Source organism: Artemia franciscana, chromosome 9, assembly GCF_032884065.1.
Source record: "Artemia franciscana chromosome 9, ASM3288406v1, whole genome shotgun sequence".
In the NCBI taxonomy this organism is placed as follows: Eukaryota; Metazoa; Arthropoda; class Branchiopoda; order Anostraca; family Artemiidae; genus Artemia; species Artemia franciscana.
In genome coordinates this window covers 27111696-27127391 of record NC_088871.1, presented here as the reverse complement: position 1 = coordinate 27127391, position 15696 = coordinate 27111696, and the positions used below count along the sequence as shown (strand labels likewise).

At 35.9% G+C, this 15696-nt stretch overlaps 1 protein-coding gene across 1 annotated transcript in view; it reads right to left on the bottom strand.

Annotated features, from left to right (window-relative positions):
• LOC136031216 (protein unc-13 homolog B-like) overlaps positions 1-15696 on the bottom strand; it is a 467059-nt gene that overhangs the window by 418501 nt on the left and 32862 nt on the right. Inside the window, exon 6 of the mRNA XM_065710597.1 lies at positions 7461-7583. Coding sequence (XP_065566669.1) covers positions 7461-7583 — 123 coding nt within the window. The remainder of the gene's footprint in view (positions 1-7460; positions 7584-15696) is intronic.

Sequence of the window (15696 nt, the reverse complement as noted above, 5' to 3'; positions counted from 1 at the left end):
TTTCTTCCCCCATGACAGATTCCTACATGGAAAGCTCCCCCAACATATCCCCCTCTTCTCAATTCCTCCCCTTAACCAAAAAAAATCCCCCTGAAAATGTCTCTACACTTCCCAATAACCATTACTATAAGCAAGTATTGGTCAAAGTTTGTAACTTGTAGACCCTCCCACGAGGACTGTGAGGAATATTTCGTCCCCAAAGACATAGTTATAAGATCTTTTGACTACGCTGAATAAAATGGCTATCTCAGAATTTTGATCCGGTGACTTTGGGAAAATTATTGGCGTGGGAGGGGCCTAGGTCCCCTCCAATGTTTTTGTTCACTTTAAAAGGGCGCTAGAACTTTTCATATCCTTTAGAATGACCCTCTCGCAAAATTCTAGGACTACTGGATCGATACAATCACCCCTGGGAATAAAAACAAACAAACAAATAAACACGTATCTGTGATCGGCCTTCTGGCAAAAAATACAAAATTCCAAATTTTTGTAGATAGGAGCTTCAAACTTCTACAGTAAGGTTCTCTGATAAGCTGAATGCGATGGTGTGATTTTCTATGACTTTCAAGGGGTGTTTTCCCCTATTTTCTAAAATAAGGCAAATTTTCTCAGGCTCGTAACTTTTGATGGGCAAATTTTAACGTGATGAAACCTATATATTAAAAATGAGCATTAAAATGTAATTCTTTTGATGTAGCTATTGGTATCAAAATTCCGTTTTTTAAAGTTTTTGTTACTATTGAGCAGGGTCGCTCCTTACTACAGTTCGTTACCACCAACTGTTTGATGACCCTTGACTCACAAAGGCCGTAGAATAAATAGTTGAAATTACTAAAAACACCTTAGAGTAAAGAGCGAGATATTTTGGAGGAGACGTACCACCTTATATACGCATTAATTTCTGTTCGTTTTATGTTTTAATGCTGCTCCTTATTTACAGCTAAAAAACTTTTTTCTCAAACAAATTAAAAATTTAAATTAAAAAATTTGTATAAAAAAACAAATTAAAAATTTGTTTTATCATTGTTTTTTAAAATAATGCTAGAAAATCCTGCGCCCACTTCATGGAAATTTTCTTTCCTCATAATAAATTCCTCCGTGAAAAGATCCTCCCATGTAACCCCCTCCCTTCGACCCCCTTCCCTCTCTCAACTTGAAAAAGTCCCCCTGAAAACGTCTGTACACTTCTCAGTAACGATTACTATATGTGAACAATGGTCAAAGTTTGTAACTTGCAGCCCCTTCCCCGGGGACTGTGGAGGATTAAGTCGTCTCGAAAAACATATTTATTAGGTTTTTGAACTATGTTGAACAAAATGGCTATCTCAAAATTTTGATCCGGCAATTTTGGGCAAAAATGAGCGTGGGAGGGGGCCTAGGCACCCTCCAATTTTTGGTCACTTAAACAGAAAACTAGAACTTTTAATTTCTGTTAGAACGAGCCCACTTGCAACATTTTAGGACCACTGGGTCGATACGATCACCCCTGGCGAAAAAAAACCAACAAAATAAAACAAAAAAACAAATAGACACGCATCCGTGATAGGTCTTCTGGCAAAAAATACAAAGTTCTGCATTTTTCTAGATAGGAGCTTGAAACTTCTACAGTAGGGTTCTTTGACTCCCTGAATCTGATGGTGTGATTTTCGTTAATATTCTTTTAGGGGGTGTTTCTCTCCATTTTCTAGAATACGGCAAATTTACTCAGGCTCTTAACTTTTGATGGGTAAAACTAAGCTTGAAGAAATTTATATATTTAAAATGAGCATAAAAATGTAGTTTGTTTGATCTAACTATTGGTATCAAAATTCTATTTTTTACAGTTTTGGTTACTATTGACCCGGGTCGCTCCTTACTGCAGTTCGTTCATACGAACTGTTTGATTTGGTCTTTGATCCTCAGAAAAATTTTTGCGCTATTATATCCCAAAGGACTTGTAACTTTTTCATTTTCAATCAGTCAGGAAAATTGAAAGACATTACTTGTACCTAGGTTATCAGTGTATTACATTAGCAGTATGTCACAAAAAGTAAGAGGGTCAGTTTGAAACTCATAAGAATTGTTTTAAGGAGGGTAACTACAATTACTTCTAGTAGCAACTCACATCAGCACCAGGCCGTTCTAGGGTCATCACAGCCATAGACACTATCCCTCCATAAACCCATTCAGAACTTCAATCCTTACTCCCTCCCGAGACATTCTAATTGCCTTTGGACCGCTCCCGATAACCTGTCCTCCCACTATTCGTGAACAACATTCTTTTCGTTTGGATCCAGACGGATCTTCAAAAAAAAGACGTTTTGACAATCTGTCATGCATTAAGTTTAACTTTTCCTACATCATAGCTGTAGAGATCACGCTTGAGTCTAATTGCTCCTACTGCTTGTTGTTTGAAGTATGGTCAGTGAAAAGGCAACAAAAATAAACGTAATTAATTTGTCTAGGAACTACTACTACTGCAAACAAATAACAACACAGCTGCACATGCTCTTCTTCCATTCCAATCTATTCAGAGCCTCCCAGTTTACCTCCCTCAAGTACTTCTCATTTTATATAAATCTCATCTTATGACCGGTTCCTAGCCCTTTCAGGGACAGCATGGATTCTGTTAAGCCCTAGTTGGATGGTTGCAGAGGGCAATTTTTGGCAATCTGTCACCCTTTCTCCCTAAAATATCTCCTAGAGATCTCAAACTTTCGTTCATTATAGCCCTAGAAAATGCGACACAATCATATCTTTCGTGCAGCTTAGAATTTGAAATATTATCAGTCAAGTGGGTCTTCAAAACTATCCATATACAATTCCTCTGAAAAACATCTAACAAGTTTTCCTCCGTTTCCTGAAGCAACAGGTTTCAGAATCACACTTAACCATTGATATCAGTCTACACTTGGAAGATAAGTTTCAGAAACTCATCAAAAATGTTTGAATTTTTCAGTCAAAACATCAATATGATAGCTGTTTTTTATGTTGTAACGTTTAACAAATCTGTATCTTCCTTGCAAAGGACCAACGTTTTAAACCGTACTTGACCACAATCACTACCGCAGCTTCTAGTGTTCTAGTCTTAATCTGTCGACTTATCTTTTTATTCTACCAACTTTTTTTCCTCGTGGAAAATCCACCTGGACCTAGGCTAAACTACATAAGAAATCTTCAATGTATCCATCCACTGTACTAATAGTACCACCTAGTTAAATGAAGGTACCGACTGGATCAATCATCTGGATACCCTATATCCTTTCTTAATATCAGCTTATTTTTAGTCTAAGGGACTTAGTCTTCTTAACATTAAGTTTCAAACACAAATTTTCCCTCTGAATTTAAAATAACTCCGAAAAATCATTCATTTTCCAAAAATTCTATCTAGGACACAAAATTCATCTTCATGGCCCAAGTCTAGCAGAGTTTAACCTTCCCGTTTCAACCCTTACTCTCCCTGTTCCTTAGGAAGCCGTCTATCAAGATAATCCATATAAATGGGAGTAGGACACAATCCTGTTTAACTCCTAATTCAAAACCAAACCAGCTGCCAGCCTTAGCAGTATTGTTCTTGTACACATGGCTTAATCACTTGCATGCAATCATCTGGTATACTCGACTTTCAATTAAGCTCTTCTATCTGCTGAATGAAAAGCCTGTTCATAATCTCTAAAAACGAGGACTAAAAGGGGCGTGATAATTTAGAGATCTCGCTATTATTAACTTAAGAGCGAAATTTTGATTGAGGCATCATCTCACCTTCTTAAAACCACCTGTTTAAAAATATATATATATATATATATCTACAGCACCTGTTAGTCTAATGTACATATCATCATACTAAGTAATTTGCTTTCTGTAGAAACCAAGCTAATGTCTATAATTACCGCACTCAATCTTATTAACTTTCTTATAAAAGGGTTTGATTCTTTCTCTGAAAAAACAAAAACAAAAAAAGACTATTTCATTATATTCAGTAGCTCATCAATATCTTCGTAACTGCCAAAGTTCAAATGATCTGTTATCATATTATCGGCACCTAAGGTATTTAACACCCTTTATTATTTTTAAACCACTTTAGTAGCGTCTTTAACTCCTCTTCACCTATAAATATTCACCTGTAATATGTCTAAGAAATATTCATTCTTTTTAACTTCTTTCTTATAAATTTATCACGGTTTAGAACATTCTCAGAATCTCTCTTTTAAACTTTCCTTATCACCGAGTGAGACCTCCTTTACTAACTTTAACTGGAGCAAGTCTAGTGCGACTATTTTGTCTCTATTTCTTAACTTGCCAGCACACTATTATACTATTATGATGTTTGGCAGCATCTTCCAGAACCTCTGCAATTTTATTTATTGTCTCTATTTTTTGACTCCTTGATTCAAGCTTTCTTCTCTATATTTCTTCTCTATACTCCTTAGTTTTCTCTTATTTTTTTTATGCTTCAAAAACCTCTTTCTTAATATTCGGCCTTAGTATTCCCTTATATTTCCTTAATATTCCCTTTCTCATTTCTGCCGAGCTTAAAGCGTTTTCACCAGTATTCTTAACTGCATTTGTAGAATTTTCTGCTAAAGATACGTTTTACTACTTTGCGAACTATTTTCCTAGAATCATTCCATTCGTCTTCTACATTGTCGAATCTTAAACCCTCCAGGTTCACGTTCGGTGGTGCAAGAGGACTTCGAATTTTAAGTTTGGCATAGGAAACAGGGGCTCCAAAGTTCGCTGATTTTAAAATCTCATTGTTTTACACTAAAGTACCCTCGGAAATTTGAATTTATTAATGCCGAAGCATCGAGAAAAACCAAAGGTAAACCCTTTTGTTTCGATAAACCAAAAGCGAAGGTAAATCGTAGGCTCATATATGTGCTTACTTTATAAGGATAGCGTACTTGAAAATTTCCATAGTAGCTTGTGGGGGCTGAACTAAAAATTTCACGGATCATCGGGGGCAGGTACTCCAAGTTTTGAATCGGCGGAGAGAGGGAGGAATTCGTAGAATCTTTAATTGGGTCTATTTAATCTTAAATATGTCCTTTTTGAGGACCAATAGGCGTTGAAGGGCAGCAGCTCCTTCCCCCTCTGAGCCGTTTATGGTCCTTGGGTACCTATGTACACCCCCTTATCCATTAAAATTGTTCGATAGGTATTTTGTTCAAAGTTGTCAAAATTCCCAATTAATATGACCTCGGGTTGAAATAACTAACGCCGTCTTAGGGGCTAGGGCCTTAAGAAAGCAAAAATTCCATTTTAAAAGATGACTTTAATAGAAGTTTAAATGATAAAATGAATGCACGGACTTTATATTCAAAATAAAAGTTTAGGCTGGGTTATAAATCACTGAAAAAGGGTCAATACCTTCCCCGATCCAAAAAGGAACAAAGTGAATACCATTCCAGCTTAGTACTAAAATTATTGCTACTCATATTGCTCCTACTATTACTTCTGCTAGGGTATACCCTGGAATAGAGCACAAAGTAAATACTTCCACGGGAGGTTCATGCTGCCATAAAACTAAATCAAAAGGCAACTAAGCATATTGTGGTTGCAAATAGGGCGTCTCGGTAATATCTCAAGAACGGTGGAGGATATTAAGTTGAAATATCCAGGGCTGTTACTGTTACTACTTCAGCTCTTACAATTGACCATCATCGAAGTAGTGAGAGTGCGTCCAGATTGACTAAATAGCGAAACATAAAAATTTTCTGGAAATGATATTAAGCTTTATTTTCCAGGAAAACTTGAGAAGGTGTAAAACTAAATTAAACACTACTATTTGTGTACGGATTTTCAAAAGTACTTATATTACTAAATAATGTTGAAACATGCTCTCGAACAAATTTTAGGTCAAACTATGGTTTCTCATAGACAACAACCGAAAAAATTTAGGATATTTATTTCTTTTCCCATGAAAAAGACTATGTCAATAAAATCGAACAGAAATTAGTTTAAAAGCTTGTACCACGAAATAAGTTCTTAAAGAAATATATTAGATCAAAAATGAGCAGAAGCAAAGTGAAACAATTTTAACAGCGTAAAACTACCAAGAAGCACCATCAATAAATGAGGAAAACCCAAAACGAGCGGAAATTAGAGAAAATAAACGAGTCACACTCAAAACGAGCAGAAACTAAGATGAGCGGTGCTGACATCTCCCATGCCTTAGACAACCAAAAACTAGTTAGTCCTTTACTGAAAACAAATAAAATAGAATGCTTGAATTAACCTTACTACATGCCTATCAACCTTAGCTCTGCTCTAGGATGGATGGATGGTAGACTATCTATCATCAAGTGAAATGACATCATTTTCGTGCAATCCCGAAAAAGGCTTATGCCAGCTTTGGGTATCAACTTTTTCCTCAAACGTTAGCCAAATTAATCTTAATTCAAGAATCAATAATTTTAAATGTTTCCATTTTTTAGCTTTAATAAATCCAATTATTAAGATTTTAAGGAATAAACATCAGTATATTTATGCTAAAATGCCGATCATCATTAATTTGTTGTCTTGTTCAATAATCTTAGTTTTTACGTCGTTTTCGTTTCAAAATTATCTAAAATGGAAACTTTCAGCTTAAAAAACGAATGTTTTCAGTTAAAACATGCATTAAGTAATCATTGTTTTCTTTACTTTCCTTTGATAAACGTCTTTCTTGGACGAAGTTTTTTAAATGAATTATTATAAAAACGGTGAGCTATGCAACAATGTGAACTTTTTATTGCAGATATGAGTTAGTATTTTTTTTTTCTCTTTTTTTTTCTCTCATTTAGGCTACAAGGAAATAATAAGTCACAAATGAAAGTCTCCACCATTAACATAATTTTTTCATGAATTTCTGCATAAAAAAAGGTACATCAAATTTACAAATTCGGATTCTAAATTGATAATTTTAAATATTAAATTTTACCCAATAGCTTACTTCCAGATTATTAGAGTTTAATTGGCCCACCACGGGGGCATTCTTACAGGGTGGCGTAGCTTTGCTTTTGAGATCCTCTCCAGTATATACAGACCTAAAGTCCATATTGTCAGAAATAAATTTTAATGAATAACAATTAGAAGTATTTGAAAGAAGAAGCCATTGAAGCCTAAATCTACCTCACTAAATAATATATATTTTATTATTTTTCCTTCATAGCAACATTTCCAGTGAGTGGTTTCGCCAGAGTTAATCTTTTTGTCATTACGGTTCAAAGCAGGCTGCCTGGAAATTAAGGGTCTAATCTTCTTTCCTAAGATTTTGGTCCCAAATCAAATTTCAGTGACTGGCTCTCCAATGCTTTTTCTACCTTGCATTTGAATTATGTAATAAGACAGGGTGGAGAGATAAGCTTAAACATAAGATTAAACAGCATCATGGTGAGGAAAAATAATTATCCAAGAGTTGAAGGATATAGTACAAAGCAACAAAAACTTAGGGCTGACACAAATTAAAACAGAGGGTATTCTTAAATGTTTCTACTCACACTGGGTAAGGTAATATTGCCTTTTTGAATTTTTGTCATAGGTAACATTCAGTCCACTATCGATCATATCGTTGAAAAGCTCAAGTCGTCTTTGAAGCTCCAAAGTATCAACATCATCGCAATCTACAATTTCAAACGGTTTCTATAAAAATAATAGCAAGAGCAAAGAACTGATACGCCTTTAGAGGAAACACAAATGAACAGTTAGCATTAAATGCTAACACATTAGCATTAAATGCTAATACAAATTTTGTAAACAGGGGTTTCTGGAAGTACTTTTTGTTGACAGGCAACACCATATACCCGTGGCACAGTCTTTTCGTCACTATAAATTAGCACCAGAAGCTTTAATTACCGTCTAAAAACCCTCTCCCGACCTCCTAGGAGTGTCGGTGTGGTTAGAAAATCCCCTAAAAAAGAAAACCAGTAAAACGCATCCGTAATCTTACTCCTTGGAAAATGAAGAATTCCGCAGTATTGTAGATAGGATTTCGAATCCTCTACATTAATAATCCAACGGTGTGATTTTAATGACGGCACTTGCCGTTTGGAGGGCGTTTCCTCCGTTTTTTAAAGTAAGGTAAATTTTCTAAGGCTGATAGTTTCTCAGGCTGATAAGGAAGCAGCAAAAAAAACTTTTTATTTAATAACTGTTGTTCAGTTTGAATATACAAATTAAAGGCGTTTAGCCCAAACAAATTTGTTCAAGTTCAGGAAATGGGGTGAACACGACCCAAATTTGATTGCAATCCTGGTGAGAATTACTACTACTACTACTACTAATAACTCACTGCAGCACCAAGCCGCCTGAGGCCAACACAGCTACGCACGCTCCTCCTCCAACCTAATCTATTTAAAGCCTCCCTCTTTACACCCTCCCAGGAAGTTCCCATTTCCTTTAAATCTTTATCTATGACATCCTCCCAACCCAGACAAGGACGACCTGCTTTCCGTGTAGCCCCAGACGGTTGGCCAAAAAGGACGATCTTCGGTAATCTGTCATCCTTCATCCGTAGAACGTGGCCTAGCCATCTCAACCTTTCTTTCATTATAGCCCCAGAAAGCGGGATTGAACCACACTTTTCGTACAACCTACTGTTTGAAATACGGTCAGTCAGCCGGGTACCCAGGACAATCCGTAGGCAATTTCTCTGGAAAATATATAGTAAATTTTCATCTGCTTTTCGGAGTGCCCATGCTTCAGAGCCATATTTGACCATTGTCATCACTGTAGCTTCTAATATTCTAATCTTGGTTTGTAGGCTTATCTTTCTATTCTTCCAAACTTTTTTAACTGTGAAAAAACACCCTGAGCTTTAGCTATTCTACTTTTAACATGTTCACTGCTCCCACCATATTTACTAATAATACTACCAAGGTAATTGAAGCTCCCAACCTGATCAATCTTTTCGTTACCTAATGTCACCTGTTCATCTTCACTTATTCCTAGCCTTAGTGACTTAGTCTTCTTAACATTAATTTTCAAGCCTATTTTAGCACCCTGAACTCGTAAAACCTCTAAAAATTCATCATTTTGCTCACACTTTCATCTAATATGCTTAAATCATCAGCATAATCTAAGTCCAGCAGCGTTCTTCCTCCCCATTTGATTCCATGGTCTCCAATTGCCTTTCCTGTGCTCCTTAACACGAAGTCCATCAAAATGATCCATATAAAGGGGGATAGAACACAACCCTGCTTAACTCCTGATTTAATACAAAACCAGTTGCTAACCTCATTTCCTACCTTAACCGCAGCAGTATTATTCTCGTACATAGCGCAAATCACTTTAATGTATTTTTCTGGTATACCATATAACGATAAGACCTTTGTTAACGCTGTTCTATCAACAGAATCGAAAGCTTGCTCATAATCGATAAAACTAAGGACCTAAGGTGTTTGACAACGAAGGGACTTCTCAATTATTAACCTAAGAGTGAAAACATGGTCGACACATCCTCTACCTTTTCTAAAACCGCATTGTTCTTTCCTTAAAACTTTGTCTACAGCATGCCTCAGTCTAAAAAGTATCATATTACTCAGTAATTTGCTACCTAAGGAGACCAGACTAATGCCTCGATAATTACGACACTCACTCTTGTCACCTTTCTTATACAGTGCTTTAATTAAGGTTTTCTTAAAATCATTGGGTACTTCCCCTTTTTCAAAAATCAAGTTCATAATCTTCAGTATCTTATTCCTAATCTCAGAGCCACCATATTTAAGGAACTCATTAATCATACTATCAGCACCTGGGGCCTTATTATGTTTTAATCCTTCTAGTACTGTCGCTAATTCTTCCTCACTAAACAAATCTTCCTTCACATCCAAGGTATCACAAACATTTTCATTTTCATCTATATCTTTTCCTGCAACTGTATCTCGGTTTAGCACATTCTCAAAATGTTCCAACCATCTTTCTTTAACTTTTTCCTTATCACTAATTGTGGCCCTATTCTATCTTTAACTGGGACTAGTCCGGATTGGCTACTCCCTTTCAATTTATTAACATGCCAGTATAATATTTTACTATTATGCCGTCTAGCTGCATCTTCCAGATCCTCAGCAATTTTATACATCGCCTCCATTTCACATCTCCTTAGTTCATATTTTAATGCTTTCTCCACTTTCTTTACATTCCTTTTGCTTTCATACGACCTATCACTCAGATAATTCTTATACAAACCCCTTCTACTCTCTATTAAACCTAAAGCTTTGTCACTAATATTCCTAGTTGCTGTCTTAGTACTCTTCCCTAGGACACCATCAGCAACTTCACAAATTGTTTTTCTGAAATTATTCCATCCATCTTCCACATTGTCAAATTTTAAACCCTCAAGTTTAGTACTCAACTGTTCCTGGAATTTTTTTCTCAAATTTTCATCCTGAAGTCTACCAACATCATAACTTTCCGGGAGGGAGTTACCCTTTTGAAATTTCCGCTTTAAATTAACCTTAAACACTACTAGATGGTGATCTTTACTTTTAACATCAATAACGGTACTCCTATACACCCTAGAATCTTGTATTGATCCTGCTAGTCTTCTGTTTACAATAACATAATCAATAAGGTTTGCTGTCTTACCATCACGTGAATACCATGTCAACTTATGGGCCATTTTGTGACCAAACACCGTATTGGTTATAACTAGGTTGTTATACCTACAAAATTGCACAAGCCTATAGCCATTACTGTTTTCTTTTTCTACACCAAATTTGCCTAGGCTAGGATACCATCTATCCCTATTTCTACCAACCTGGGCATTAAAATCTCATAGCAAAAACACCATATTTCTACCTGGTACCCTGTCTCTTTGCTCCTGTAACTGTAAGTAAAATTCATCTGAGTCACTAGTATCTCCATCAGTTGGTTCAATGGGGGCATATACTACTATAACTGATACCCTAAACTTTTTAGTCATAAAATGAGCAATTAGTATTCTATTATTAATACCTTCCCAGCCTAAACAAGACTTAGCAGCTTCCTTATTCATCATGAGCCCTAATCCCTGTCTATGTACCCCATCCTTCCTGCCTGAGTAAACAAATTCTATGTCACCTAATTTCATGCTTCCTACCCCTGGGATATGAGTTTCTGAAACTCCTAATAAATCCAGTTCAAACCGTCTGAATTCGTCAGTTAAAATGTCGATGCGATAGTCATTTTTTAACGTCGTAACATTCCAAGTTCCAATTTTCATGTTCTTTAAATCTTTGAAATTATTTTGGCCTCAAGAAAAGTAGTGATCCCGGATACCAGTGCAGGATGGGGACCAACATATCTTCTCAAGTCTACACCGAAGCGCTTAAGCCGGCTTAGAACCGGACAGCAAGAAGTCCCTGGGACCTCCAGTAAGTTGGAGGCTTTGTGCAATCCTGGGCCCATCTCGGTCACAACATGGTTTTCAGCACTTGGCGATGCTCTTCTATCAACAAGAGTCGAAATCCTGCACAGACAGTCCCAAGCCTATTACCTCCGACTCATTATATATTCATGCCTACAAATATTATGCTACTACGGGGAGGCAGCCCATAGTAGATAAATCAGCTAGGAAGAGGTTTTTCAGCCAGAAAACGCCCATCAAAACAAACCAAGCCCAGAAAATTATCCAATAATCAGAATCCCGTACGAGTGCTGTGTTGTTTACTAGGCTATAATTTCCGCGAGGGGCGCCACTCCCCAAGTGGGAAAAATTGACCGGAAGTTTCCCAGTCTTGCAGGTACCCCGAAAGGGTCGAGGCAGCCCTTTACAGAGGCCGTTGTCCATAAATCTGGATCTTACGCCCTGCCGCAGTTGTCCTCCTATAGAGGATCCTCCCACGATGGTGTTCTGCTTCACCATGCAATTTAACCCATTACTGGGAGAAGATTTGTAACTCATCTGACGTGTGAACACGGCAGTTGGCCCTGCTGAGTGTACATTTGAGGGGCCTTTTTCCTCCACCTGTAATTATGACCCCCAGGGGAGGGTTTCCCAGTTTCTATTATGGGCCCCACTGGGACAAGGTCCTACTTGGTCTAAGCCTCCTATGGAGCTACTCTACCTATCTGTAGGGCTTTCCCCTATCTGTTGTCCTCCACAAAAACCTAGCATGATTATCTAATAATTTTACTAACTAATGCAACTAATAAATAGTTGCAGTAAATTGCAACTTTACTTTAATTTAGACTATAAAGTAAAGGACAAAAATAACATATACAAGCTCTGTTGTCCTCTGCTAAAACCTAGCATGCAAACTCATAATTAACTAACTATTGCAACTAATTAATAATTGTAATAAAGTACAACTTTCCTTTTAATTTATAACCTAAAATAAAGAAAACACAAAAAAAGCTCTATTGTCCTCTACCAAAACCTAGCATGTTAACTAATAATTAACTAATAAATAGCCCATTTGGCCTAATTGCAACACCTCACAAGCCACACCTTATAGAAAACACCTTTGAGAATTTAAATTAAGAAGGAAACTTATTAGAAACCCTGGTACTACTGCAAAAGTAGACCTAAGTGGCCAATTTAGCCTGTTTGAAACATCTCACAAGCCAACACCGTATAGAAAACACCTTTGAGAATTTAAATGAATAAGAAAACTTATTAGAAATTCTGCTGGTACTGCAAAAGTAGACCTAAGTAGCCCATTTAGCCTGTGTGAAACATCTCACAAGCCCACACCCTATAGAAAACACATTTGAGAATTTAAATGAAGAAGAAAACTTATTAGAGACTGCTAATACTGCAAAAGTAGACCTAAGTAGCCAATTTAGCCTGTTTGAAACATCTCACAAGCCAACACCCTATAGAAAACACCTTTGAGAATTTAAATGAAGAAGAAAACTTATTAGAGACTGCTAATACTGCAAAAGTAGACCTAAGTAGCCAATTTAGCCTGTTTGAAACATCTCAAAAGCCAACACCCTATAGAAAACACCTTTGAGAATTTAAATGAAGAAGAAAACTTATTAGAGACTGCTAATACTGCAAACAACATCGTATTCTAGACACTAAGAAACCCCTAACACAGTTTTCAATGCCCTAACTACAAACACGAAATTCGATGTTTTTTGCGTCATTTGAGTAGGTTTATTTGTCATTGTAACGTTTTTTGTTTGTTGTTGTTGTTTTTTTATTTTTTACCACAGATGATTTTGTCGACCAATAATCTTAGAGTTTTGGGAGACTTTAAATAGATATTACGAGTTCTGGTGCTGTTTTCGAGAGCACCTAATTTAAAAAAGAAAATTTTTAAGCACGACAAGTTTTGAAAAGAAAAGTAAAGAGCTCCGTTAAGCCAAAAATGAACAAAAATAAAGTAAAATAATCTTCCAATCTTCCAACTACCACAAACCACTATCAATAAATAAATAAAACTTAAAACAAACAGAAATTACAATAAATACCCGAGTAAAACCCAAAACAAGCAAAATTTAACATGAGTAGGGCTGAAGACCCCTATGCCTTCTTAAGGCCAGAACAAAATTGCAATCAAACAAGTCCTTTTAGAAGTTTCTACGACGACAAATGGCCATCTAAAATTTGTTTTAGATGCATTTCGAGAAAATACGAAGTGTGGTAGGGGGTATCCACCCTCCGATCCCTCTAAATCCTAAAGAGGGCCCTGATTGAATAGTGTACTTTTTAATCAGATATATATATATATATATATATATATATATATATATATATATATATATATATATATATATATATATATATATATATATATATATATGTATATATATATATATATATATATATATATATATATATATATATATATATATATATATATATATATATATATATATATATATTGCATATTTTTAAACTTCCAGCAAAACATCAGAGCTTCCAGTAAAAAATTCTATTAAGAGCTATTTTCTGAACTTTTCGTGGACATAGCTCATTTTTCAACAACAAGTATTTGCTTTCTTGATAATACATAGTTAGTAGCATAAGTGCACTTGCATAAATTTCAAAAATAGAGCATTCCCCCTCCAAATAAGAAAAGAGTCCTGTGGTGACCCAAAGATCGAATCATGCTGCAGCAATGCACTGCAGGGCCGACGCAGGGACCTTAGTAGTCAAGAAGCGTCGTTAATCTGATACAATACAGTACAATACAATAAGAGGAGAGTGATTTGAATAAAAGGTACTACACTTACAAACAACTAGATTAAAACGATTAAAACAAACAAACTAGTTAAAAACAAACTAGTTTCACACAATAGACAAACATAACGTAATTTTCTACTAACTGAAAAGAAATCAAACTTGCTACTAACTGAAAAATAATCCGATAAAATTCGAAAAATAAATATTCGTTTCAATAAAGACCACAAAAATACTTGCATGTCCTCTACGGAAATTTCGAACTTGGTCAGTAAACGCATCAATTTTACTAACTTCTGCCGTGATTTTACAGATAGTGCCACAATTTTCCATTTGGTTAAATAAAAAGCATTAAAATAGTGACACAACATGTATCGAAATCTAGATCTCGGTTGGTAAATGCCGCGGTTTTACCGACTTGTGCAGTGATTTTACGTATTGTATACGAAATGGACAGTATGCTGATTATTGACAAAAAGCAGGAGATAAAATAACCAGCCTGTCGTTTAAATCCATTGCCGCCCCCCCCCCAAATATTTTGGTTAGTAGTGGTATTGCATTGAACAGGATTTAAAGGGAAATGGAAGACTTGGGCTAATTATATTGGGCTGAACTCCCCCTTTCCCTTAACTCAATGCTTTAAGTCACCCTATTCTACCCTAACACTCCCTGAATTTCTCAGTGCAGTCCTTCAGGCCATCAAGAGACATTGAAGACACGTTACTTTGATCAGTAGAATTCATAAAATGTCTTTCGATTTACCTGGAAGTTTCATGGTCCAACTTTTCAAAGTTCTAAAGGGATAATCACGGAAACACTTGGAAGGATTGAAGACAAAAAAATTTTGCCTCCCACCTCTTTCTTTTTTCTTCCAGTCAGGATTCTACAACATTGACTCTTTTATTTACAACAATTTTAAATAAAACGCGGAAATTAGTAAGAAGTTTTGTCTCAACTTTCATCCCAGAGAATAGAGAGACCTAAAACATATTTACATTACAAGAAGATTGGGAGATTCCTTTTTTCTCTTTAGTAAGCCGTGACTGTGTAAATACTCGTGTCTTCATAGGAGTCAACTGATGTAGCTTAAGTATTATGTTGAAACGAACCAGCAGGATGAAAAATAAAAACTTCAAAGTATGAAAAGAATACTACTCAGACCCTTTTGATCGAAATGTGAACTCTGAATTATCTAAGCTTCGAGAATAGTTTGCCTGCAGTTCATAGACATTTTAAAAATCAATAATAAAAAAATTTTCGTTTGATTGGTTTTTTTTCTGTATCTTGAAACAATCTTTTGTTTTCTAACCTCATCATAAAAATCTTTTGAGGCATTAAAGCTTGAAAGCCCCCGTCTTTTCCCTTAGTGTTCTGAGCAAAAGAGCTTACACCAAATGTATAGAATTTGGAGACTACCTCAAAATGTGTTTCGTGATAAGAAAAACAAAAATAAGGCCCTGAAGTGCTATTAACTGAGTTTGATGCCAAAAAATTTTTACTTCAAAAGAAAATTGGGAGCAATTTGCTTCATATTTAAATCCTACATGAAAGAAAGAGAAACGCAGGATGAAAATGCAAGTTTAGCAGACGAGTTTTCTTGTAGTCAGCTTAAAGTTAAGAACTCA